We start from the raw sequence: 24,190 nt of genomic DNA, 5'->3' as shown, positions 1-24,190 counted from the left end.
GGGGCAAAGAGCCAGATGGCTGACCTACTAGGAAGGCATGTGAGTCTGGGGCCTTGGACAGGACAGTCCAGAAATACTCTCCTCTAAGCATATAAAGACAATGGGGCAGGTAGTGCATAGCACCTGGGAAAGCAAAGCCTGGCGTAGAGCAGTGGCTCAGGCTCAACCTTTTTGGTCTCCAGGGGCTTTGAACCTCTGCTCTCCCAACCATTGCTCAGCTTTAGCCATGATGGCTGGGGACACCTCTGGGAACAGAACAAAACAAAAGTGTCCACAAAGAGCAAACGTTGTGTCTCTAAGTGTTCTTGAGGGCCACTTTTTAGGCCCAGGTGGGAGGCCACCATTTCCAGAAGTGCCAGAGTGAAGGCAGGAGAGGGTCTCTTTGGGCCCAATCGTCCATTGGACCCCAGCTCCTCTCTTTGCCCTCCCCACACATCTGTAGCCAGGTCTTAGCGCCCACACTTGTGGGCCTGCGTGGGCCTTCTCTGTGGTGCATCAATGGGGTGCATTGTCCTAGGGGCGCTCTCCCCCAGATTGCAGGCATTCTCTCTCTCTGCAGCATGAAAGGCCCCAGTGGGTGTTTTTGGATTGGCCGAAAGCTGGGGGAGAGGCACATAAACAAGGCAGGCTCTCTCACTGCCAAAACCGGCTGCCTCTGGGCACAGCAGCAGCACCAGAGGGGCACAAGGGCGGCCACAGCCTTGATGAAAGAGGATGGGTTTTCCTTGGGGGGTGGTTCCAACCAGTGTGAAAACAAGGGGAGGAGATCCTCTTCCTTTTGCCATCTGTGGGATAGAGGCTGCCCTGGGTCATTTCAGGGGTCTTTCCCCATTTAAGTAGTAGTGAAGTCAGGGGGTCAGTGGAGCAGGGGTGGGGGCAAATGCAGAAGGTCACAGGTTCACTCCCCAGCTCCCCCTCCCAACAACACTTTCCTTGGACGCAAGAAGAAGAAAGCTTCTGGTCATCCAACCAGTCTTGGCAGGCAGACCAGGGGGCAACCCACAGCTCCCAAGCCCCCTCCCCAAGGAAGACAACCCCAGGGAGCAAAGACACTTCTCTCACAGCCACCATCTTGCTTGCTCTTGATGCTCCTGCTGAAGCACAGCATGGATCCAAGGAGGGAATTTCTGGTCTGCCTGGGGAGGGGACGGAGGAGCAGGCCAAGGGTCTGCATCACTTGCAAAAATGACAAAGCGGGGGACACTCAGCTTCCCTTTAATACATTCACATTTTTATTGGCTTAAATACTTGTCAGTTTTGCCCCTTTCTATTCGCAGCTCCTGTTGAGCATAAGTGGATCGGCACCATTTGAAAATCCATGGAAGGAAGCAGGCAAAGCAAGCAAGTCCTACCAGGCAAGACCCACATTCTCCCCAGAGCCTTCCAGACTGGTGGGCATCTGAGCCACTTTGTCAGGGGTCCTTCAGCCCCATAGATGTTGAAGGTGAACTACAGTTCCCATAGCCTCATTGAGCGGTGGGCAGAGTGGAGTCCACCCAACCTCTGAAAGGCTGCAATCTCCCACCTTTGCCTTCATGATGGAGTAACAGAACAAGGAAGGACCTTCAATGAATAAAAGCACATTTCTTCAGCTGCACAGTGTAAGCATAAACACATACAGAGAGCGAGAAAGTTGTGGCAAATGGTGAGTGCAGATGATGGAATGGACTCTGTGCCACCAGGGCATCTCACGTAATAATCTTAAGGGGCAACACAACTTGCTGCATTTGTGGCAACATGGCAAGACAACCATCCCTCCACCCTGAAAACTGCTCCAAAATAAAAATTATTCATAACTTGGCAATGCTAGCAGAATGTAAAAGGAATGTGATGATAATATACATGTAAACATCCATTTGTTAAGATGCCAAAGAACCCATTTCAGGCTTTGCATGGGGGGGCAACCCCTCCCTTAAATGACTGGCATCTCCTGCCCCTCCTTTCCCACAGCCCCCTCCACTCTCCATCCCAAAGGCCCAGCCTTGACCTTTAACTCCAACTGGCCTAAGGAGCTCCTGACTAAGGAAGAGGCTGCCATTTCTAGGAGGACCCAGCAGAGGGCGCCAGGCTGCCACAGGAGGGAGGGGAGGGGGAGCTGTTTGAGGGGCAGCAAGACTGGACAGAGCCCACCCAGGGGCAGCTGACCCCTCCAGGCTGCGCAGGACCCCTTGGGGGGACAATGCCCCCCCCCCACCCTTTGGAGACACAGGACAGGAAACAGGCATCCAGGTAAAACCCTGCGTTTTCTGCTCACTTACAGCAGGATGGAGCAACCTGGACTGAATGCTTGGTGCCCCAAGGCCATAGACCCACGCTGGCATCTGTGGGTTGCACCTTTGCATTCCCTCTGCCCAGCTCCTCAAAGCTCTGGTCCATTTTCAGGCCTTCATTCCCAGGTAAAGAGGACAGCTGCCTTCCCTGGCAATCCACCTTGGCATGGCCTTGGCACACCAGGGTTTGTGCTCCTCTTCCCAATTCCAATCCCCCTTCTACCAGTGAAGCCAGTAAGAACTTTGGGTTCAAGGAAGAAAATCAGGCAGCAAGGCTCAGCTCCCAGACACGGCTCCTCCCAGGGGGGCACCCAAACAAAGGCGTTGCTCGGGGACCAGCCAGTCCCTCTCCCCCACCCCTTGACACCAACGTCCTCCAAGTGGCAGGGCAGGGCAGAGGGGTCACACATTCACCAGTCCATGGAGAAACCGCTCTATTGCCCAGCTTACTGGCTCTTGGTGGGCCCCTCCATCTGGCAAGGGATGGTGGGTCCAGGGGTGGGCACCTTTTCAGTAGCCTCTGGGGCTCACTTCCAGCATCTCTCTAGCCAAATGTCCCAGGGACACTGGGAAAAGGTCTCTCTCTATGGCTCTGCTAGTGGCCACAGACTCCACGGTCGGCCAGGTGGGCGGGCACAAGGCAGGTGCAGAGCCCCCCAGGAATCCCCTTGGCTCTGGGGCTGTGGGCCCTTGGCCGGACCCTCCCCAGCCATCTCTGCCCTGGAGCAGCCAGCTCTGGCCACTCTCAGCAGCAGGAGGAACTGGACTTGGCGCCGGAGCGGAGGTCGATGGTGTGTCCCAACACGCAGTGCTCCAGCTGCTCCTCCATGGCCAGGACCTGCCTGACGGCCTCCTCGAAAGCCACAGCCACGTTTGTGTCGTCCTTGGCACTGGTCTCCAGGTAAGGGTAGTTGCCATGGGCCAGGCACCAGGCCCGGGCCTCCTCGGGGCTGACCGCCCGCTCCAGCTTGTCCACCTTGTTGCCCAGGACCACGAAGGGGAAGTGGTCAGGGTCCCTGACGTTGGCGTAGCAGACAAACTCCTTCCGCCAGTGGCCCAGGTTCTCGAAGCTCTGCCGGTCATCCACGCTGAAGGTCAGCAGGCAGCAGTCGGCTCCCCGGTAGAAAGGGGTCCGGAGGCTCTTGAAGCGCTCCTGCCCGGCCGTGTCCCAGATCTGGAGGGTGACGAAGCGCCCGTCCACCTCCAGGTCCCGGTTGAGGAACTCCACCCCGATGGTGTGGAAGGCCTGCGAGTCAAACTTGTCAGTGACGTAGCGGTTCATCAGGGAGCTCTTCCCAACGCCTCCGTCCCCCAGAAGGATCACCTTCAGCAGCAGAGACTTCCCACTCATGGTGGCCAAAATTGAGGCTGAGATGATGCCTAGGTCCAGAGGGAAGCACAGGGTCAGGGCAGGAAGGGGCACCCCCCCCCCAAGGCACAGGGCTGGCCGGCCGGGGCTCCCAGGCCAAGATCCCAGGCCTGTTGGGGAAGCAGGGCTTGGAAACGGATCCTTCAGAGTTCGGACTGAAACCCAGGGCAGATTCCCAGCCCAAACTGCTCTCAAATGGGAGGTCTCTTTATGTTCCTATTGGGGGGGGGGCATAAAGGGAGAGAGAGGGCAGCGAGTCAAACAGGGAGGAAGGTCCATCGGATTTAAATGTTTGCATGTGTTTAGGGGTATAAAAACACAGTAACTGGCTTTGCAGTCCAAAGGGGTTGATAGTTCCTTCTTAAATAATAACCATTAAGAGCCAGCCCCAGCACTTAACCCAGATCTAGGTGCTTGCCTAGATTTCCTTCCACTGACCCTTTCGCCCCAAGTCAGCTTGTGGAAGGGGGCCCTCGACCTCTGGGGCTTCCCAAGGAGGGAGGGCGAGGGGCAGCCCTGGGACTCCAACCCCTGGGCCGGCTTCTGGCCCTAGGGCTCCCCAAGGGGCGAGGGGGGTGTTGGGGCTGGGGTCGGATCCGGCTGCCCCCCCCCCCGGTCCTCCTTTCTAGCCCATCCCCGGCAGGGTCCCAATGGGGGCTGGCGATTGGGCCAGGCAGTGCCTCCTCCTTCTCCGTTCCCTCTCGGGATGAGGAAGGAAGGCCCACTGGAGGCAAGAGGAGCAGCAGCAGCAGCAGGAGGGCGACCGAAGGGCCGCGCCAGGGGCATCGGGTGCGCCGGGGCCTCGATCCCGTAGAGGGCACCACCGAGGCCCCAGGGATGATGCTGAGATCATAGAATCATAGATCCAGTCCAACCCCCTTCTACCGTGCAGGATGCTGCAGGGATGCTGCAATGGGATGCAGGGATGCGATGTAGGCGCCCTCCCCTGCGGCTCTGCCCCTTCCCTCCAGCGGAGCCCACCTCTCTCTCTCTTTCTCTTTCTGTCTCGGCGGGGCCTGGAAGCGAGGAAGGCAGCCCCCGGCGGAGGCGAGGCGGGTCTCTCCAGCGGTCCAGAGCCCGAGCGGCGCAGTGGGCATGCGCAGAGGGACCCGGGACCCGGTCAGAGCATCTCCGCCTCCGGTCCCTCACAAGCCACGCCCTCCCCCAAGCCACGCCCTCCCCCAAGCCACGCCCAGTGACCCCCAGGGAGGAAGGGAGGCGGTGGGTGGGTGGGTCTTCCTCGGGGGGGGCGGGCTGAGGCTGAGGAAGAGGCCTTCGCAGCCCCCCATTTGTCAAGAAGAGGGCTTGGAGTGGGTCTCCTTGCATGGCAGTGGGGCTGGGCTGAAGGGCTCTTTAGGGTCTCTTCCAGCTCTGGCATCCTATGGCTCTGGGAACTGTGCTGAGCCTGAAAGAGCTGCATGGCATCATTTCAGCCATAATCCCTGGGGGAGCCAACCTTGCTCAGCCATTATGGATCCAGAGCCATTATGGAGAGCCCACAAGAGAGCAACTTTCTTCTGCCCCCAACTTGGCCTGGATCCCATGGCAGGAGCACACTCCCTTGGCCCTTCCTTGGCCCAGATGGGCGATGGGGCTCCCTCCCTCCTTATGGCCTCTGCCAATTCCAAAATGAGGAGGACAAGCTGGAAGGCAAGTGGCCCTTGGAGAAAGGCTCATTATGGCAGCCCCTGAGCCACCATACACTCAGGGGGTCTCCCCCAACCGCTGCCCCACTTCTGCCTCTCTCCCCAAGGCCTTTTGCTTCAGCCACTCACTCCTCCCAAAGAGGCCTGCCCTTCTTATCTCATGGAAGCTAAATGAGCTTGAGAGTTTTACTGAAGGGTTTTGTTGAAAACCCACGCAAACAAGGGCTCCTGAGGCATTCCATGCGCTGTTGACATTCGCAGGGAACTGTTTGGAAAAGGTGGGTGAGATAAGACTTAACTCTGCAGGTGCCGTGTATGTGCATGCATGTGTTCAGGGCATCTTCCCCAGAAAGGAGCCAAGGCAGAAATAGTGGGCTTCTGCCCATCGGCCATTGCGAAAGGAAGGCCTTGGCGTGGCCCAGCCACTGTTCAACGGGAGGGTGCTGGTGCCCTCCACGGTTCCTGCCTGGCAGCTATGCCCCTCTCTTGCCAGGGACCGCCATGGCTGCTGCCTTTCCTGCCTCTGAAGTGTGAGGAGCCAGGTTGGGGCCTGCAGGGCTGCTCTGTCCACTGGCAACACCTTTCTGCTTCCCCGCCTGGTGTGCCCCGAGGCCTCCATGACTCACAGGCAGAAAGGGAGCAGAGGCGGCCTGTTAGGACTTGTCTGCCTCCCCCCTTCCCTCTGTCATGGAGGTCAAGAGCATGCAAACCTCCATTGCTGGCTCAGATCACAGACCCACACTCTCCGCAGGGGCTCTCCCAAGCCATCCAGGAGGTTTATTCCTGCCCTCAGGACTGCCCAGGGCCTTGGAGCAATTCAAAATGCCAGACAAAATGCCTGCCTGCAAACAGGCACGTTGGGGCTTGTCTCCGCATTTCCCCACTTTGCAGGAGGGAGGGAGCCTGGCCACAGAGTCAATCCATCAATCGCTGGATTCCTGTCCCTTGCAAGAATGGGGCTCAGTGCAGGACTGAACAGGAAGCCAAGCAAAGCAAGTCGCCATTTTGCTTCCAAAACCCAAGAGTGCAAGAAAAGGAAGGTGTGGAGGAGCAGCCATGTCTTCACAGAGGGACCTTCAGAGGTCCACAGTGGCAGCTCAGGCTACCTCCTCCACCACTGAAGAAATGGCCAACCTTAGCCCCCTCAGGCTTAAAGCATCTCCATAGACCTAGAGGTGAGAAGGTCCTCAGCACAACATCAGGCTGCCTGCATAGCACTTCACATAGCAGAAGAGTTTGTGGACACAAGGAGAGCAACATCTGACCAGCTGGCAGAACCCTTTCCTTGCAAGCTGCAGGACTGTCAGACCAGGCTCAATGGAAAGGCCTCAATGGACACACATACACACACCCCGCCACGAGTCACTGGCTGGGATGCTATGGGGCAAGATGGACTGGTTTTGCAGCCGCTCAGGGACAAGCAGCCCCTGCCTTTCCCCAGGCGGCCCAAGAAACCAAGTCAGAAGGGAACGCTGCTTGCACAATGGCGGACAGCGGGGGGGGGAGTTTTATTAAAATCCGCAGTTTCTGCTCTCCCACTTCCTTTGCTCACTTCCTCTTTCTTCAGGTTTCTTTTTCGGGGAGGAGGGGGTCCTCAAGGGATTACCAAAGAAAGTTTGCTCTGCAGAGGCAGCCACTCAGGGCACCTGCCAGATAACCAGCCCTGCAGGAAACATGCAGCTCCAGGCCAGGCCTGTCCTGGTCTGGAGCCAGAGGTCAGTTGCCTGGAGAGAGGAGGGTCACTCTGTTCGCCCCCTTCCCCTGAAGATGGTCGGTTTGCAGGGAGGTGCTCTGCACCCGTCCTACTGCCCTGGCTGCTTGGAGGCACACCACATACATGGGCACAAGGGCCTCCTTTGCAGCCTTCACCATTTCCTGGCAGTTCACACCTTTCACACACAGACACACCTCTTCAGCTGAAGCGGACCAGATGTCCAGACAAGGAGAGCAGAGGTGAAAAGCAGCTGCCTGTATGGCCCCTCTCTCTGCCTGGCTCTGATCCCACAAAGAAGCTGCTGAGAGAGGAGTGAGGGGCTCCAGTGCAGACCTCTTGAGAGCAGACTCTGTTTCTTTCTCCTTCCCTCCCTCCCAAGGCTGGGAAGATGAAAGCAGGAAGCTCTGGAGGAGAGCTTGAGGCCTCTCCTGCCAAAAGCCATGCAAGGGGGGGGGGGATCATTTCCCTGCAGGGCATGGAGGTTCCAGGCAGGTCAAGGCAACCCCCAACCCTGGAAAAGCAGCTCTTGCACAGGCCCTTCCACCAGCCCCCCAAGAAAGGCCCTCTCATGGCCAATTCACCCGGCCAGCCCTCAACACTGGGGAGGGGGCGAGGGGTCAGGTCCCACCCGAAGGATGGCTGAGGCTGCACTGATAGTGCCCCAAACTAAGCTCACATGGGCAAGAGCAGCCCCCCTCTCCATAAAAAAGACCCCAGCCCAGGAAGGAGCCCCCCACCTCCCACTCCCAGAAGCAGAAGCAGCTGCTGTTTGTGGGGAAAGCAAGGGGGGCTGCCTCTCCCCCGTCCATTGGGACCCCCACCTGAAGGCTGGTCAGGCGTCCGCACCGGCTGCTGCTCCAAACCACCTTGCCCACCTGACAAACCCTTCCCAAAGCCACCAGTGGCCAAGGCCAGAGACAAAACGAGGCCTCGCTGGACCGCTTTGGCCGCCACTTCAAGGAGGGCGCAGAAGACAAAAGCCACAGGATTGCTTTGCATATCTGTTTTTTAATAGACGTCTTTTCTCTGTTCCATTTTAAAGAAAACAAACCAAGCAAAGGTGCAGAAGCCATGATGAGCCAAGAAGCTCAGCAGACCCCCATTTAGGAAGGAAGGAAGGAAACAGCGTTGGGAGAGAACAAAGGCTGCCTCCGCCGCCCTTTCCCTTTCCCTTTCCCTGGGGTCTTCAGGCGGCAGCATTTTTCCATTTGCAAAGGAACATGGCATTTAAAAAAAAAAAGGGGGGGGGGTTAATTGGTTAAGAAAGGAAGAAAAAGGGGGAAGGAGAGGAGTACTCTGCCGGGAGGAGGCTCCATCTCTCTAGGAGGACTTGGCCGACTCTTTCTCCTGTTCGATGGCTGGAAGGGAAACAGAGGCCCTCAGGAAGGGTCCCACACAGACCCAAGAAGGGCCAAGGCCCCCGCCCCAAGGGCTGGCCCTCCCCAGTCCTGGCCCATTCCGCAGCCCTGCCCACCGAGAGCCAGGGCTGCTGCTGATGCTGCTACCTCTGGTTTAGGGCTGGGCCCCTTTCCCACTTGTGGCCCAAGCCCCCCCAGGGCCACGGGCCCCCACTGGCCAGGACCCCCCCCCCGGACCTCCGGGGGAAGGGTCCGGGGCGGGCGCTGCGCACTCACTCTCCTTGGAGGGCAGCGTGTTCTTCTCTTCGGTGTTGGTCTTCTTCAGCTTCTTCTTGTCGAACTTCTCCACCTCCGAGAGGTCCGGCTTGTCGCACATCCTGCCCACGCCACGCCACGCCACGGGCCTCCCGCTCTCTCTCGCTCTCGCTCTCTCTCTGCGGGGAGGAAGGACAAAGGCCGCCTCAGGGAGGGAGGGAAGGAAGGGCCCCGGGACTGAGCCCCTCGCCCAGACCAAGGGAAGAAGGGCCACCCTCCCTGCCCAGAGCCGCCGCCCTCCGCCCGGCCCCACCTGGCTCCCTTCCGCCTTCCTTGGCTCCTGGCTGCGCGCTCTCTGGGGCCTCCGACGCCGGGGCCGCCCTTTATATAGATACACACACCTATAGGGCAGAGCGCGAGGCACCACGGGAAATGTAGTCCACCGCTCCACGCCCCCCCCCGGGCAAGGCTCCCCCCAAAGGCCGAGAGAAAGGGAGGAAGAGGCGGCAGCAGCAGCAGCAGCAGCAGCCAAATCCGTGGGCGGCGGCCCCTTCCTCCCTCCCTCCCTCCCTTCTATCCTTTCTTTCTTCCTCCCTTCTATTCTCCTTACCTCCCTCCTTCCTCTCCGCCTCCGTTCTCTCGGGGGTCTCCTTCCCGACGCCCCTCTTGACCCCTCCGGGCGAAGGGCCAAAGAGTCTCTGCCTGCAAGGCGAGGACAGTCCTAGGAGCAGCGAGGCTGAGAGAGTGTCCCCCGGAGAGGGACCCTGGGCCTCCTGGCCCGGACCCGATGGATGGCTGGACGGAGGCCCCCTCCGGCCCTGTCCGTCCCGGGCTTTATCCAGACTTTAAAGGCGCCGGAGCTTCCGATCGGGGCATCAGGGCTGCTGGCACAAAGCACCGGGAGACCCATCATCCCCCGCTTTGCCCCTGAGCCCAGTTCCCAGGCTGCGCCTCAGGTCTTGCAAAGCACTTTGCAGCGGGGCCAGTGGGCGGAGCCTCCCGCACACGCCACGCCCCCGGCGCCATTGCTGCTGCTTTGAGCGCCACCCAGCGGCCAAAGCGGAGACTTCTAAAGGCCAAGTTGAGTTCAAGTTTTTAATTGTTAAAACCAAGTCTTATACATTGTGTCTTGCTAGAATCGAAAACGAAACCAACCAAAAGGTCTCTCGCCTTGCGATTAAAAAGCAAAAGAGAGCCTATTCATTACCAAAAAAGGGCAGGCGATAATTGTACCATTTTACTTTCTGTTCCATAAAGGCAATTAAGTCTCTATCGAAGGGTCCCAGTCCAAGGCAAAAACGGTTGAATGAATTGGCATAACTGAGTCTGCTTCCATCATCAGCCATGCAGCCAAAGCACCTTCTCTCCGAAGTAAACCTTAAAGTCTGTTCAAAAGAACTGGGATCTGTGAAATAATCCCCAGGATTTCTGCAAAGACTCAAGGTCTATCCAAGGAGGACCACAGGGAGGCCACCCACCCACCCACCCAGGGGTCAGTTTGGGTCCATGCAAGCCAGTCCCCTCCCCTTTCAAGGCCTGTGTTCTCTTTCCCTGTTCCCCCAAAACATGCAGAAGGGGGCTGCCCCTCCCCTGTCAAAGCCCAAGGCCTCCAAAGGGGCCCCTGGGCAGGCTGGCCGGATGGGACCCCATCTGGCAGCCCCTGCCTCCGACTCCTCCAGAGTATCTTCAGGACAATGTCCCGGGTCCTCCTTGTTCTGATGGAAGAGAAAGTCTGGCTGATGCCTCCTTCTCAAACCCAGCAGAGTCACTTGTTCCCTCCTTCCTTCCTTCCCAATTTGTTCTGCAGGATCCCCTTGCCACTCCATCCAAGCCCAAAGGCTGCCCCCCACCCTGATTTGTAGCCCCAGTATTCCTATGGCAGCCCCCATGAGCTGCTCAGTTAGGGCACTGGGACCTGAGGAGGAGGAGGCTGCGAGTGCAAGTGTCGGCCCCTGGGCCCCTGGAGGAAGTCGTGGATGGCAGTGGTGAGGCCCCAGGTGATGCCAGACCGCAGGATGAGGAGGGATCCCCCTCGGTACAACAGTGTTGCTCTGCCCCCTCGGGTCCTCCAGACTGCGGCCACGGAGGCGCCAAGGCCAAGGGTCTCCTGCCTGCCCACCTGGGCCTGGACATTGGTGATGAGGACGCCTAGTGGGTAGAGCAGGAAGCTGATGGCCATCCCGTTGATACAGCCAGAGAGGAGGGAGGGCAGCCAGGCAGGGAGGCCCCTGTTGGATAAGTGGTCCCGGAGGGGGTCCTTGGAGGAGAAGTAGAGGCTGCTGCCCAGGCCGTTCCGGAGCAGGATGAGGCCCAGGCCCCGGTAGTAGCCCAGTGCCATCCTCTCCCTGGAGCTGCCATAGGAGCTGAACTCCTGCAGGATGCTCCTGGTGGTCGGGAAACGGAGGACCTTCCGCCTGTCCTGGAGCACATTCTGGACCCTTTCGAAGGGGCCGAGGACCAGGCCCTCAGAGAAGCCTGCCAGGACACCTGCTGTGGCTCGGTCCCTCAGCAAGTGGTGATTCCCCGGTGGCCGGCAGCCTGAGAGGGCCCTGAGGAAGGTGTCGTAGGTGCCAAACATGAGGGTCCCCTGCAGGGTCTTGGCCAGGAGCGGAGGGAGGAGGCCACGGCAGAACTGGCGGAGGCCTTCCTGGCAGAGCTGGTGCCCGGCCTCCCGGATGGAGAAGGCATGGAGCTGCTGGCGGAACATGGTCTTGTGGAAGGGGAAGGTGGCCAGCACTGAGAAGAAGTTGGAGGCGGCCCCCACCCAGAAGCTGCGCCCAGGGTCTGAATGCCGCTTGTGCTTCTCCTCCTCCATCGCCTCCTCTGCAAAGGCTCGTCCTGCCCTGAAAGGCCTTGGCTGCTCCTTGGCTGTGAAGATGGAAGGCCTACAGGAAGCCCAAGGAAAGAGAGGATGAGGCATGTGGCCAGGCCATTCGGCCCAGGGTTCAGGTCCTGCCACGCCCAGGGTCATTACATGCCAGGCAACCCAACAGGGAAGAAGACGCAAGCCCCTGACAGTGTGCCAAGTGAGTACAAGACCTAGGGGAATTCTGTGATTCCACAAAATAATGCTCCTAAGCTTTAATGGGCTTTACTGCTTCAGGTGTCAGGTGAGGGGACATAATTTTAAATGCTTCTCTATGAAGAGCCAGCGTTGCCTAATGGTTTGAGTGTTGGACTCAATCCCTGCCTGGCCATGGAAACTCACTGGGGGACCTTGGGCAGGCCTCTCTCTCTCAGCCTCAGGGGAGGGCCATGGCAACACACACACACCCCATAAAGAAACTTTCCAAGAAAACCCCATGATAGCCAGAAACACCTTGAAGGCACACACAACCACAACTATGAAGGAGGGCCATGTGTGTGGGGGGGTCTTAATGGGGGTGTTCCCTCCAAGAAGCCCCCCTCCCCAAGCAGGAGAGAGAGGCCTGTGCAGAGGTTCTGCTAAGTGCATTGGCGGGAAACGAGCTGCACTATGGCTGGGGGCCATGCCTTAAACCCCTTCCCCACAAGCCTCCTCTCCTACCTGGAGGGGGGCCCCATGAGCTCCAGACCAGACCCCCCCATGCAATGCAATGCAATGCAATGCACCTCCTCTGAGCTTTCCGAAGGAGACCCCTGGCTGCCCCCAGGAAGGCCAAGGACCCAGAGGGAGGGAGGGACGCCCTTTGTCCCAGGGAAAGAGGAGGAGGAGAGTGGGAGCCTGCCCTGGCCCCCTTCCTTCCTTGCGATGCTTCCAGCTGGGCCCCACTTACCTGCCGCGGAGGAGGAACAATGTGCAGCCGAAGCAGCAGCAGCAGCCCAGCCGGATGGATGGATGGATGGATGTAGGCGCCGCCTGCCCGCCCTGCCCTGCATCCGGGGGCCGCTTCCTCCGCTGCTGAGCCTGCCTCCTTCGCAGCACCGCAGGCAGAGGCACCAGCTGCGCTTCCGGCGGAGGGAGCACCTGCTTCGTCTTCTTTTCCTGGCAAGGCTGCGAGAAGACCCCCCTCCTGCTCCTCCTCCGGCCAAAGGCCCCCCCCCAGCTGCCCAGTGGCTGGAGGGAAGGCAGGCCGGGTCAGGGAAACGTCTACCTCGGAGCGCAGCCCGGCTTCAAAGGGGGAGATGAGTCTGCCCCACCATCCCTGGGGCTGAAGGAGGGAGGGTCTCAAGATGACCCCTTGGGTTCACTGGCATTGCTACCGGGAGGGGGGGCACACGGCCTTCCGCCCCACAGCCTCCTCTCCACCCCCCCCCCATGGTCCTGAGTGAATCTGCCCCAAGGATGGGGGCCTGCCAGCACATGGGGGGGGGCTCAGAGGGGCACCTTCTCAAGGCAAGAGGACCATGGCTGACCCTTCCCTCCCAAAGAAACAGGAGCTCCAGGAGCAGCCTCAGTGAGGCAAGCACCCTCTGGCTTTGCCCCGGAGGCGTAAGCGGCCATTTGATCTTTCTGCCCACACAGGAGACCCACCCCCCTCCCAGTTACTGGCGAGAAAGGGCTTGTGATGCACAGGAAGTGAAGTCCCAGTTGGAGACACGGGTTCCCCTCATCGGCCACACTCTACCCTCATTTCCCTTTCGGCTCCTTTTGCCCTGGACTTCCTTGCCTTATTCTCCAAGGGAGGCTGGTGGCACCCCAACATCCTAACTTTAGGGGGGTGTTCTTCTGGCAGAAAAGCCACTGCACCACATGGTCTCCCAGAAACGCTGAGTGCCCAAAAAGGGACCAGAAGCCCTTGGTTTTTAAATAAAAGTTTAATTCCTCCTTCATTTGAGATTGTGAAGAACAGAAATGCTGCTGAATCCTTCTGCCGCCCCAAAGCCTCGGGCAAAAGAGAGGCAGCGACGGCTGTAGAGAGTGGAAGGACCCAAAGCCAAGAAGCAAACACAGACACACATGTGTGTGCGAGAGACAGACAGACACGGAACAAAACATAAACCAGCGCGTACAAAGGAGGAGATGAATTGCTGTGGGACCAATGCCAGACAGGGCCACCATTTCAAAAGGCACCGCAACCCTGGCCTCCCTCCACACCTACAGCTTCCGGGGAGGTAGGGCTGAATCCCCTCCGAACCCCCCAATCCCTGGGGGGCTGCGGCCAGGTGGCTCCACCATCAAACCATCTTCCAAATTAGACCAAGCTACTGATAAAGAAAGCAAGCCAGCTACGCAGGACTCTATGCTGAGAAAGCCAGAGGAAGGTGGCCATGGTTCTGAGTTCTTGATGCTATCTGTCCCGTGAGGCCGAGAGATCCCTGCCCAGCCCTATTCTGGGAGTGTCAATGGGGAGTGAGGAAGGGTAACCCAAAAGCACCAATAAATAAAGTCTCACCGCCCGGCTCACTAGGAAAAGCCGCCCAGGTCTCCCAAAGGCACCTGAAGATGCAGAGGGAAAGGAACTGGGGAGAGAAGCTGACCAGGGGCCAGAAAGTGATGCTTACCAGAGATCTAAACAGAATATGCCCCAGAAGGCTGAGGGTGGAGGAGTGGGGCCGCCTCTGAAATGAACTGGACAGAAAGGCCAAGGAAGGGGTCCAAGCAAGGCAACGGTCTCCCTGAACCCAGAGTTCTCTTCTGCTGCTGCCAAGGGGTGGTGAGAGACCCATCCATACAAGATAGCTGTGCAAACTAACCCCCTCCTGGACCCATTCCCCCCCAGGACGTATGGCCTTCTGCACGGCCGGTCAGTTCCAATCTCCGCTGAATGGAAACGGTTCGACTACTTCCACGAAAATCTAAAACTACCAGAGGGGTCTGCAGAAGACTGACTGAGTGCTTGAAAGATGACCCTCCCCTACCAAGCTTTGGGAAGCGCAAAGGCAGAACAGAGGAGAGGTGCAGTCAAACAAGCAACAGCTTCTACTGAACCTTAAAACAAATTTTGGTTTTTCCAAAAAAAAAGGGGGGGGGAGCCACACAAGCGTCCGCTGCATCTACTGTTATAACGGGACGTGGCTGAACAGGTAAGAGACCGATTCCCCATTGTGAGTCCTCCGGATGGCCTCAGCCAGGATCATGGAGATGTCGATCACCTGCAAAGGGAAAGGGAGCCGGAAAGGATGGCCATCAGAAGAGGAAGGGCTGACCAGGACTTGGAGTAACGCGATAGGAATTTTTTTGGAAGGGGGAAGAGGGGTTAATACAGGCAGCCCTTTGGCAAAACCAACAACAGCAACCCCCGTAGCATCTTCCCCTTCCCACCAAAAGAGGCATGTTTACCCCTTACTCTGTGGGAAGCCCACCCGGGGGGAGTGGGGGTGGGAGAAATAAAGCATTTTGAAGCAATTGCTCATTCTATGCTGATTTCTTATTCTTTTAGCTGCAAAGTAACCAATAATGTGACAAGCTACTGAAAATGATACTGGCAAGTATATCATTAACAAGAACAAGCCACACCTCCCATTACTTTATACAAAAACAACTTTCCAAGCAGCAGATTCTGCCCTTCCCAGGCGCCTCCTCCTGCTTTTCCAGAAAACCTTACCTGGATTTTCGGGCAGTGTTTCATCTTGTCCTCTTGGGGGATGGTGTTTGTGACGACCACGGCCTCAAAGCAGGCACTGTTGATTCGGGAAATCGCCGGCCCCGAAAAGATCCCGTGAGTCAGGATGGCATAAACTTTGGTGGCCCCGGCTGAGACCAGTCTGCATGGCAGAGAGAGAGAGAAAAGGCATGTCCTGACCAGGCCCAAGGCTCTTCTGGAGCACCTCAACCTGCCATTATGCCATCACAAACCTCACCCATCATGCTCTCAACGACAACAGCGTGAAGCAATTTTCTTAATCAGAAAATAATCTTATTAAGGCAGACTAAAGCCAGCCCCAGCCGAAGGAAGGAGAGAGCACAGCAAGGAAAGAACTCTCAGTGCCAGAGAGAAAAAGTAGATGGAGGCAGCTGTGGACTCTCTGCACAGGGAACCCCACTCACTTGTCTGCAGCGTGGCAGATGGTGCCACAGGTGTCCGCCATGTCGTCCACGAGGATGGCCACCCTGTCCTTCACATCCCCCACCAGCACCATGCGGTCCACCTCATTTGCCTTCTTCCTCTCCTTGTGTATGAGGGCAAAGTCCACATTCAGCCGATCAGCTATGGAGGTCACTCTAGGGAGGGAGAGAGAGCCATGCTGTATAGCCATATAAAACACTGGGGGAAACCCACCTGTCCTCCAACCAGACACCAGGAAGCTGGCAGCCACTGAGACTGTACAGGGGGCAACTGAGAGGAACCTCAGACTGCAGCAGGGTGGGTGCCTATATGGCTGCGGTCCACCGTATGTAGCTGTACTCCAACCGCCAGGATTCCTGGCTAGTGGTGATGCAGTACAGGAGTAGGACTTGTACCTGAAGGTCTGAAAGGATTCCCTCCCCACACTTGTACAATGCCCTCTCTCCCCACTGCCGGGGGTGCCCATTTGTCTGAAAATCAGTGGGATTCTGCCCAGGTCTGGGGCAAAAGCAACTTCTCAGCTTAGCTTGCCAGAGAAGGACACCCAAAGGCAAGTGAGCCATCAAGACCCATTGGCCAGAAGCCAAACCACACCAGAGGGCCATTCTGAAGTGGGAAGAGAGCTGGGGGGGGGGAGGTAGCAAAGGTTTCCTCAGGAAGAGGATAGGCCCCCAGCTGCTGCTTGAAGGGCTCACCTCTTGGCTCCTCCTGCATCTGGGGAGACGATGGTGCAGTTCTTCCACTCCACAATGTTCTCCTTGATCCACTTCAGCACTGCAGGCTCGGCGTACAAGTTGTCGACAGGGATATCAAAGAAGCCCTGGGCGAGAGATTTAGCCTTCTCTATCAGAGCGCTCTGATGCCACAACAACAAATTACAGATCCCAGAATTCTCTAGCATGGGCAGTTAAAGTGGTCTCAACCTGGGTTATTTCTGCAGTGTGTTTTGGCCCTGTGATTTTCTCGTCCTGGAAGGTCACATACATCACCTCAGGCCAAAACGCCCAGCGCCACGCCATGAACACGTGTGGGTTGCCCACTTGCCAAGTCATGCACCTCTTCCCCCATCCTCCCAACAGGCTCTGATTTGGGGTGGGTTTCAGCACACCTCCTTGGCATGGACAAACCTGGATCTGAGAGGCATGCAGGTCCATGGTGATGATGTGGTCTGCGCCAGCCACCGAGAGCATGTTTGCCACCAGCTTGGCAGAGATGGGGGCCCGGCTCTGCAAGGGAAAGCAGCCTGGTCAGGGTGGGAGCTCTTCTGGCCGCCAGGGACAGCAGCAACATCCCCTCCCCACCTCCCACCGCAGAGACCCCATCTCCTTCCCTCTCTCCCAGCTCCAGGTCTTGGGTTTCTTCCCATGGCACAAAGCACCCACCCTGGCAGCATCCCTGCCCCAAGAAGCCCAAGGCCTCAGAGTCAAAGCTGACCTGGTGCCCAGAGAAGCCACAGCAGTGGGAACACATGGGCCATTGTTATTGGAGTCACTGGGGACTTTACAGAGAGTATGGCTGCCTGTGGGCCTCTCCTCATCCCAAGCTCTTTAGCCCCGGTTTCTCCATTGGGCCTTCTACCTATTGCAATGACTGGACATAAACACTTGGGCTGTCTGAGTAATTAGACCCTCTGACCCTCATCCAGGGCCATAGAAACCGCCTCCTTCTCTACCCGCTTTCCATGCTCCCTCCTTTGCAGCTGGACGCTGCCTTCTCCTATTGAGTGAAACCCGGGGCTTGCGACTGAGCCGCTGCAAGGGCTCCCCACGGAGGGAGGGCCTGCCTGACCTTGTCCTTCTTGTCCTGCCGGGCGTAAGGGAAGCAGGGGATGACGGCCGTGACCCGGCTGGCCGAGGCGATCTTGCAGGCGTTGATCATGATCAGGAGCTCCATCAGGTTGTCGTTGATCTCCCCGCAGCCGCTCTGGACGATGTAGACGTCTTCCCCGCGGACGCTCTCCCCGATCTCCACGCTGCAAGAGGCGGGCGGAGCCCTTAGGGACGGCCCTTGGCCAGGGCTGCAGCCCCCGGAGGCCTGGCAGCAGCGCCATGTCCCAGAACCCCCGGGCCCTGGCCTCCCTTGCGCCTCCCACAGTGAGGCCCCGCCCCTCCCGCGCGAGGCACGCCGGGAACGCGAGTCCTCCTCCTCCTCCGCTGCCTCACCATGTCTCCTGGTTGGAGAACTTCTTGGTGACGACCTTCCCGAGCTCGAGGCCGAGGCGGTCGGCGATCTTCTGCGAGAGGTCTTGGTGGGAGCTGCCGCTGAAGATCTTGATGTTGGGCATCCTGCCGGCCAGCGGGCCCGGGACCGAGGCGGAGCCCGAGGAGGAGCAGGGGGCCGCCGCTGCCGCCCTCGCCGCGGAGCCCTCTCCCCGGGGCTGGGGCTGGGGCTGGGGCGCCGCCTCCTCCTCGGCCTCGCGGCGCCGCTCCCCGGGCCCGGCCTCGGCTGCAAGCGGAGCGCTCAGGGAATCCAGCCGCGGCCGCGCCCTCCGCCCTCCTGGCGGCCCGGCTCCCAGGAACGAAAGGGCAGCAGCAGCACGGGCCCCGCCTACGACGACGACGACCGCCGCAACGCCTGCGCCGCCTGCGCCTTCCCCGCCGCCATCTTGGCGCTCCTCGCCGACCACGCCCCCTTTGTCGCCTCCCCGCCCGTCACATGGCAACGCGGTGCACGGGGCGGGCCAAAGGCGCATGCGCCTGCCGACCCATCTTCCTCCAGCGCTTCGGCGATTGGACCAGCGAGTGGAGGGCGGGGCCCCGGAAGCCAATGGGCGCGCTCTCTCCGAGGAGTCTTTATCGCGAGGAGAGACGAGGCGAGAAGTGGGCTCCCTCCGCAGTGGGAGGGGGAGCAGGGAGAAGGAGGGGAGTGTGCGCATGCGTAGAAATGTCCAGCAGTAGCAGCGGATCAATAGTTAGGGGGTGTGGAGCCCCGGAAGTGATGGGATCGCTGACCGGAAGGAGGAATAGGACTACAACTCCCAGAGTCCTGTGCTTTTCTTGGCAAAGTTTTTCAGAGCCAGAGGAGGCTGAGAGAGTGTGCCATGCTGTTAGGGACCCTTCTCTCCGCCGCGAAAGCCCCGGAGCCCCCTTCAGCCATGGCTCCTGTGAGCCGTCCTCCATCGTCCCGACCGAGGGCCCTCTGCTGCTGGTCGCCCGGGGCCTGGAGGGGAAAGCCGGCTCAGGGTCCCTGCAGGGGCCCCTGGTCCTCAAAGGACAAACCTTTGCTCAGAAAGAACACTCAGAGGCTGGAGGTTTGGTACTAAGGTTAATATATTTGCTCTCTCCTGTTTGTAAAACAAGACATAAACTTATGTATTTATACTTATATATATTTATATATATCTATTAACATATATATCCATATCTATATATAGTTTTGGTGCTATGTATAGTCTGTACAGGCTTTTTTCCTTTTACAAAAGGCCCCTTCCTTCCTTCCTTCCTTCCTTCCCTCCTTCCTTCCTTGGATGCAGCAGGGAAGGGGGCTGGCAGGGGCCGGCAGAGAAGGCAGCCCTTCTCCCTGGAGGCCTGGGGCTGGCCCCGGGCTTCATGGCACTCTGGAGGGACGGGGGCTGGGAGCCACAGTGTGCATCTCCATATCAAGGGCGAAGGGGGCGGAGGTGGGTTGGGCCTTGTCTTCGGGAAGAGGCGGGGGATGATTGCCCCGTTGGCACTGAAGCCAGGGACCCTCCAGAGAGACCCCCTCCGAAAGGGCAGCCATGGAGCCTGAGGGGTCCCTCTGCTCTGCCTCGTTTTGGGGTGAGGAAGGGGCCCCCCAGGGCCCTGTGCGCTTACGTCTGGAGGCGACCCAGGAACAGAAAGAAGGACCCCTTTGGCACCATATCGCCTTACATTCAAAGGAAGAAAGAAGCCCCAACGGAACAACAGTCCAGAGGAGCTAGCAAAGGGCTGGCAGGAAGACACTTCCCCCCAGACCTAGCCCAACCCACCCACCCATGTCTTGCGCATGCGTCCAGAGCTAGGGCAATGTGGGACCCTGGCCCTCAGAGGCATCTGCCCCCCCCCCCTGGGTCCCAGCCTGGACCATTCACTTCAGACAGGGACACTGGGCTTCCTTCCCCTCCCCACAAAATCTGTTCTTGCTCAGGCAATGGGGATGTTCTGCCCCACCGTGACCTCCACTTTCCATCGCGTGCGCACACATGCACTGAGCAAGAAGGAGGATGGCCCCTTTCCAGCTCAGAGACCAGAGGTGCCCCTAGGAAGGGGTGATGCCCCCCATCTTGCTCCCTAGCTGGCCCAGGATGTGCCCACAGGCTTGGCCAGGAGCTGGCCTGCTGACCATTTCACCCAATGTTGGCAAAGCTTTGGTGTCTGTGTGTGGGATGGGGGGATTTCCAGGCTGCCCTCCACCCAACCTCATGGGGCAAAAGCAACCTTATGTTGACAGGCCAGTGAAGGAGCCAGAGATGGGGAGGGCTGACATGGCCACGGTGGCCTCACCCTCTCTCTACCCGAAAGGACCAGCAGCAGCTGGCAAGGCAACTCGCTTCCCCTGTTGCTCCTCCAGCCTCCACATGCCCCCCAATAGTGGAAGCGCAGGGGCTCCCTCTTGCCCAGCTGGCCTCAAGGGAAAGGCTCCAGGAGAGGCTGCCTCACTTGTTCATTAGTGTCTTCAAGGAGCGTGTAAACGTGCTCACAACAGACACCATCGACGGACGGCCCAACAGATCGGCGGCTGGGTCTCCCCGGTGAGTGGCCGTCCTCGCCGTGGACTCCTCGGCGGCCCTCAGCAGGAACGTGTAGTTCCTGACCACCTCCTCCACCTTGGCCAGCAGGGCCTGGCGCTGGGAGTCGGAGCGCACGACATGCACCAGCCGCACAAAGGTCTCGATCAGGGCACCCAGCACCTGGAAGCTGCTGGTGATGGCCAAGAGCATGTGGGCCGGACTCTTGTCCACAGCAGCCACACGCCGGCAGGAGGCCCGGAACTCCTTGAAGTGGAGGGCCAGGTCCTGCTTGTGTTCAATCAGCTGCGGGAGGTAGGGCTTGCCCTCCCGGACGTCAGGGTTCACTATGCATTGCCTCAGGATGGTCAGGAGCTCGCTGGTGTCCATCTGGGCGGCCAGAAACCCGTCAGGCAAGGCGTAGGTCCGGCCCTTCAGGGCGTGGATCTTGGCTAGGCTGCCCTCAAAGGTTGAGGTCCGCAGGTCTATCTCCTGGGTCTGGTGGCTATCGGGGCTGCTGCAGGCCGTGGCGTCCAGGACCTGGAGGGTCCGGCTGACCACTGGAATGGTCTGGCTGTCAAGCTCCATGCCGGGCAGTATCTGCATGGGGATGGAGTAGGAGAGCTCGTCCTTCTCACTCCCATCGTCAGCTGCATCACACTTCCGGTAGTAGAAGCAGTAGCGCATGGAGCAGCAATGCTCACTGGCCCCCTCTTCCTCCTCTGGCTCCCCATCCTCTGGCAGCCGGGGGTGGTTGGGGTAGATGTCTTCTGTGGTTGGACAGGGGCCTCGGTCCCTCTGGACCTTCTTCTCCTGGGCAGCCATTTGGACATAGGAGGGGTCTGGCCCCATGGCAGGGGCTGGCTCCTGGAGTCTACCTGTTGGTGGCAGAGGAGCCTGAGCTTCAGCATCGCTCTCTTTCATCAGCAACTTGGCCGCCGCATGGACGCTACGGTAGACATCCATGGCTGGTTGGGTGGGCTCAGCTTTGTCTATTTCTCCAACACTGTAGCGGCGCATGAGTCTCTGGTAGTGGTGGGCTCCCAGGCACTCCCCCCGAGAGGCGCATGCGGGTAGGCAGGATACACTAGGCTCGGGGTTGGAGCGGCAGTCCCTGGACTCCAGGCTGGTGGAACGGACACGGGCACCCTTGCAGGGGCTCCAGACACGAGTGCCCTTTGGGGCCTCCCCATGCTGCTGCTGCCGAGGGGCTTTCTCCCGCCCGTGCCGCTCCGCCTCTGAGACCTGGCTGGCCTGGGGCCTCACCCCACGGCTGAGGCGCTTGCAGTCGCAGCTACGCCGCTGCTCCCGGGAGAGGCCGGGCACCTTCTGAACGGGGCTGGTCCTTAGTTGACAAGCGCAGCGCCCCCCGGGGGCCGAGGGGAGCAGATGCTCTGGTGGCTGTGGGGGAAGCGATGGGGACGGCAGGAGGAGGGCCTCCCCTGGCTGGGCCTTTGGCTTGAGCAGTTCCTCCAGAAGCTCTAGCTCATACTGCTTGACCTTCTGCAGCTGGGCCTGCCGCTCATCCGTCTCCTTTTTCAGCCGGGCAGGGAAGGTGGCTGAAAAGAGGCTCCGCAGGCGGAAGGAGGCCTTGGGCACTTTGGGCTTTGCAGGCACATCGGTGTCTGGCAGAGTGACTGCCAGGACCTTTTCGGGCTGCACCAAAGTCACAGAGCTGGTGCCCATGCCTTCTGCCCTGCCTCCCAGCTGGACCTGCCCTTTGGGGTCCTCACTGCCGGGTCCCCTGAAGATGCCCCCATTCCTGGCAGGTGGGGGCCTTGGGGTGCTGGCCTCGGCCTTTAGGCTCCTCATCTCGGCCTGCCCCCTTTCCCCTTGGCTCACGGAGCCAGCCACTTTGTTGCAAGCCATGCTGGCAGCCTCTCCAGCCCCTTTCTGGCCCAAATCCTGGGGCCCCAGCCTCTCCACTGGCTCCTGCCTTCTCTTGGGAGCCGGTCCAGCCACCTCTTCTGGGGAGCAAGGGCAGCCATCATGGGTTTTGTTCCCTGGGGGCCTGGGAGAGACCCCTTCCTGCTCCTTCTGGGAGGCCTTGGAGTTGGGGGCAGGCTGGTCCATGGTCACCAATCCTTGGCGGCCAAGCATGATGCCAACCGGCCAGCTACAACTGTGGCTGTCATTGCGCACAGTGCTTGCTGGTGAGAGAACTCTAGGAGAAGGAGAGGAGGCTTTGTGGCTGATCGCTTGCTGCAGAGCCGTTGAGATGAGGGCTGGGGTCTTCAGGCCCTCAGCATCCAGGACCAGCGTGGGGCTCAGCCGGACCTCTGTGGGCCTCTTGTCCTGCAGCCCCTCCTGGTTCTGCTGGTTGCTCAGGGAAGCTGTGGCAGTGCGCAGGGAGACTTCAAAGGCCGCCAGGTGGGGCCCAGAGCCCTTGCCCTCGGGCAGCGGCAGAATCGACCTGCCTTGGCTCCTGGTCTCCCCAGCTTGCTGTGGAGCTTCTGGCTGCGCAGCCGAGGTGTTGCTCTGTCCCGGACAGGGAGGCTCCAGCTTGCTTCTGCTGCAGATGGGGCCAGTCTTGGACTCTGAGGTGACTGCCGCTGGAAGGGAGCTGGGCTCTGGGCGCCGGAGACTGTAAGGCGATGTGAGGATGGCTTGCGCAGTGCAGCCTTGGAGGCGGAACGGGAGGTCCTTCCTGGCCAGCAGGCCCTCCTTGTTGATGTGCTGGGCCAGGAAGAAGGCAGCGTTCTGGTGCTGCTTCATGGCCGAGACCACCTCCGAGACGTCTGTGATCTCTGATGAGTTGGTTTCATGGCCAGAATCAAGGGAGGACTCTGGGGTGATGGCAGCTAGAACAATCAGACCTGGAGAGAGAGAAGCTGAGGGTCAGAATTGGCATGTGTGTGTGTGTCATTTTCTACCTCAGTGGTTCTCCTCAGGAGCAGGGGGGCCCATAGAGCACATGCTGCTGTGTCACGTGCCTCCCTCCCACCTGTGAGCTATCAACTAGTTGGGTAGGAGTAAAGACACAGGTAAAGAGAGGGTGCAGGCCTAGAGGCATCCATTCTCCTGCCCTGGCCAGCGTGCTGGTGGCCCATCTTGTGTGTAGGAGGATCCGCATGTGTGTATGAGTCCAGAGTGTTCTGGCTTTTTCTGGGACACCAGATTCCTGAGGGCAAAGAGTCAGAGACCACAGACGCTGCTCCCGCAGCCTGCTCCACCTCCCTCTAAGAGCTTGTGGGAGATGGATGGGATCCCTGCTTTGCACCACTGCATCAAAGACAGTGACTGGCAAGTTTATCACCCACATCCACTGACCACCCAGCCCAGCCATCCCCACCCCCAGCTGCTGGGCAGAAGGAAGTGCTCAAAGGTGGATGCCACTGAGGTCACAGTGCTGCAGCTGCTGCTGTCGCTCAGGGCCCAGCTGGTCTGGCCCCACATGGCTCCAGTGGCCAGTTTGGCTTCCTTAGGGCCCCTGGCTTAAGAAGCAGAGAGGGAAGGAGGGAGGAGTGCCTTTGCCAGACCCAAAGTGGGCCAGAGATAGCCAGGTTCTCTCAGTCTCTTTCTCTGCATTCTCAGAAGGTGGACTCTGAGAAAGGAACCCTTCTGGATCCTCTGAATGAGCTGAAAGTGGGAGCGGGCTCTCTTTGGGCAGCAGCAGTGGGGGGAGGACAGGACCTGCCCAGACCCTTCCTAAAATGAGGGCCTTCCCTGATTTTGTATTGCTAGTAGAATGATATTCTGCTCATTCTACTAGCACAAAGTCACAACCCCCAAATAATTTGGCACATTTATTAAGGAAGGAAAAGGTCCGTAAAATGACACCTGCAAGGGGTTGAGATGAGTAAGAGAGTAACATTTAAAAGGGTCCTAGGAGCACTTGGTGGAGGAGTGCCCAACTTCCCTGACTACTCATTCCTTAAAGGTCAGGAAGTGACCCAGGGAGGGGAAGCGTGTGGCCCTCCTCCAGGCTGGCAGGCAAATCGCACTGGAACGCTGCCGTCTTA

General features: G+C 59.1%; 5 protein-coding genes across 11 annotated transcripts in view; all 5 read right to left on the bottom strand.

The window, feature by feature from the left end:
- Nucleotides 1–1,219: 1,219 nt before the first annotated feature.
- Nucleotides 1,220–4,707, bottom strand: RAB9B (RAB9B, member RAS oncogene family). The gene is made up of 2 exons (XM_089537089.1): nucleotides 4,621–4,707; nucleotides 1,220–3,650 (listed from the first exon to the last, which is right to left on the bottom strand). Exon 2 carries the CDS (start codon nucleotides 3,619–3,621, stop codon nucleotides 3,016–3,018), a length of 606 nt encoding a protein of 201 aa, XP_089393215.1. The 5' UTR covers nucleotides 3,622–3,650; nucleotides 4,621–4,707; the 3' UTR covers nucleotides 1,220–3,015.
- A 3,525-nt stretch (nucleotides 4,708–8,232) lies between these two features.
- On the bottom strand, nucleotides 8,233–9,008 carry LOC149308595 (thymosin beta-15A homolog). Of its 2 annotated transcripts, none has more exons than XM_089536080.1 (3): nucleotides 8,926–9,008; nucleotides 8,634–8,787; nucleotides 8,233–8,357 (listed from the first exon to the last, which is right to left on the bottom strand). In XM_089536080.1, the coding sequence occupies exons 2-3, from the start codon at nucleotides 8,731–8,733 to the stop codon at nucleotides 8,320–8,322; spliced, it is 138 nt and encodes a 45-aa protein (XP_089392206.1). In that variant the 5' UTR covers nucleotides 8,734–8,787; nucleotides 8,926–9,008; the 3' UTR covers nucleotides 8,233–8,319. The 2 variants fall into 2 exon arrangements, with proteins under 2 accessions (XP_089392206.1, XP_089392205.1); XM_089536079.1 differs by having other exon boundaries at nucleotides 8,634–8,791; nucleotides 8,926–9,005.
- Nucleotides 9,009–10,110: 1,102 nt separating this feature from the next.
- LOC149308594 (solute carrier family 25 member 53-like) lies at nucleotides 10,111–11,814 on the bottom strand. The gene has a single exon (XM_089536078.1). It carries the CDS (start codon nucleotides 11,581–11,583, stop codon nucleotides 10,513–10,515), a length of 1,071 nt encoding a protein of 356 aa, XP_089392204.1. The 5' UTR covers nucleotides 11,584–11,814; the 3' UTR covers nucleotides 10,111–10,512.
- A 1,516-nt stretch (nucleotides 11,815–13,330) lies between these two features.
- Nucleotides 13,331–18,213, bottom strand: PRPS1 (phosphoribosyl pyrophosphate synthetase 1). The gene is made up of 7 exons (XM_089536077.1): nucleotides 17,704–18,213; nucleotides 17,330–17,513; nucleotides 16,669–16,767; nucleotides 16,237–16,361; nucleotides 15,523–15,696; nucleotides 15,080–15,239; nucleotides 13,331–14,627 (listed from the first exon to the last, which is right to left on the bottom strand). Exons 1-7 carry the CDS (start codon nucleotides 17,823–17,825, stop codon nucleotides 14,535–14,537), a joined length of 957 nt encoding a protein of 318 aa, XP_089392203.1. The 5' UTR covers nucleotides 17,826–18,213; the 3' UTR covers nucleotides 13,331–14,534.
- Nucleotides 18,214–18,483: 270 nt separating this feature from the next.
- Nucleotides 18,484–24,190, bottom strand: part of FRMPD3 (FERM and PDZ domain containing 3) — a 43,668-nt gene continuing 37,961 nt past the window's right edge. For all 6 annotated transcript variants that reach the window (XM_089536076.1, XM_089536071.1, XM_089536072.1 and 3 more), the window contains one exon: nucleotides 18,484–23,044. In XM_089536076.1, coding sequence (XP_089392202.1) covers nucleotides 20,157–23,044 — 2,888 coding nt within the window. In that variant the 3' untranslated portion in view covers nucleotides 18,484–20,156. The remainder of the gene's footprint in view (nucleotides 23,045–24,190) is intronic.

Source organism: Sceloporus occidentalis, unplaced genomic scaffold (assembly GCF_023333645.1).
Source record: "Sceloporus occidentalis isolate IW3139 unplaced genomic scaffold, rSceOcc1.0.p SCAF_8, whole genome shotgun sequence".
In the NCBI taxonomy this organism is placed as follows: Eukaryota; Metazoa; Chordata; class Lepidosauria; order Squamata; family Phrynosomatidae; genus Sceloporus; species Sceloporus occidentalis.
The sequence above is the reverse complement of the archived record's forward strand: the minus strand, read 5'-3'. Positions and strand labels throughout refer to the sequence as shown.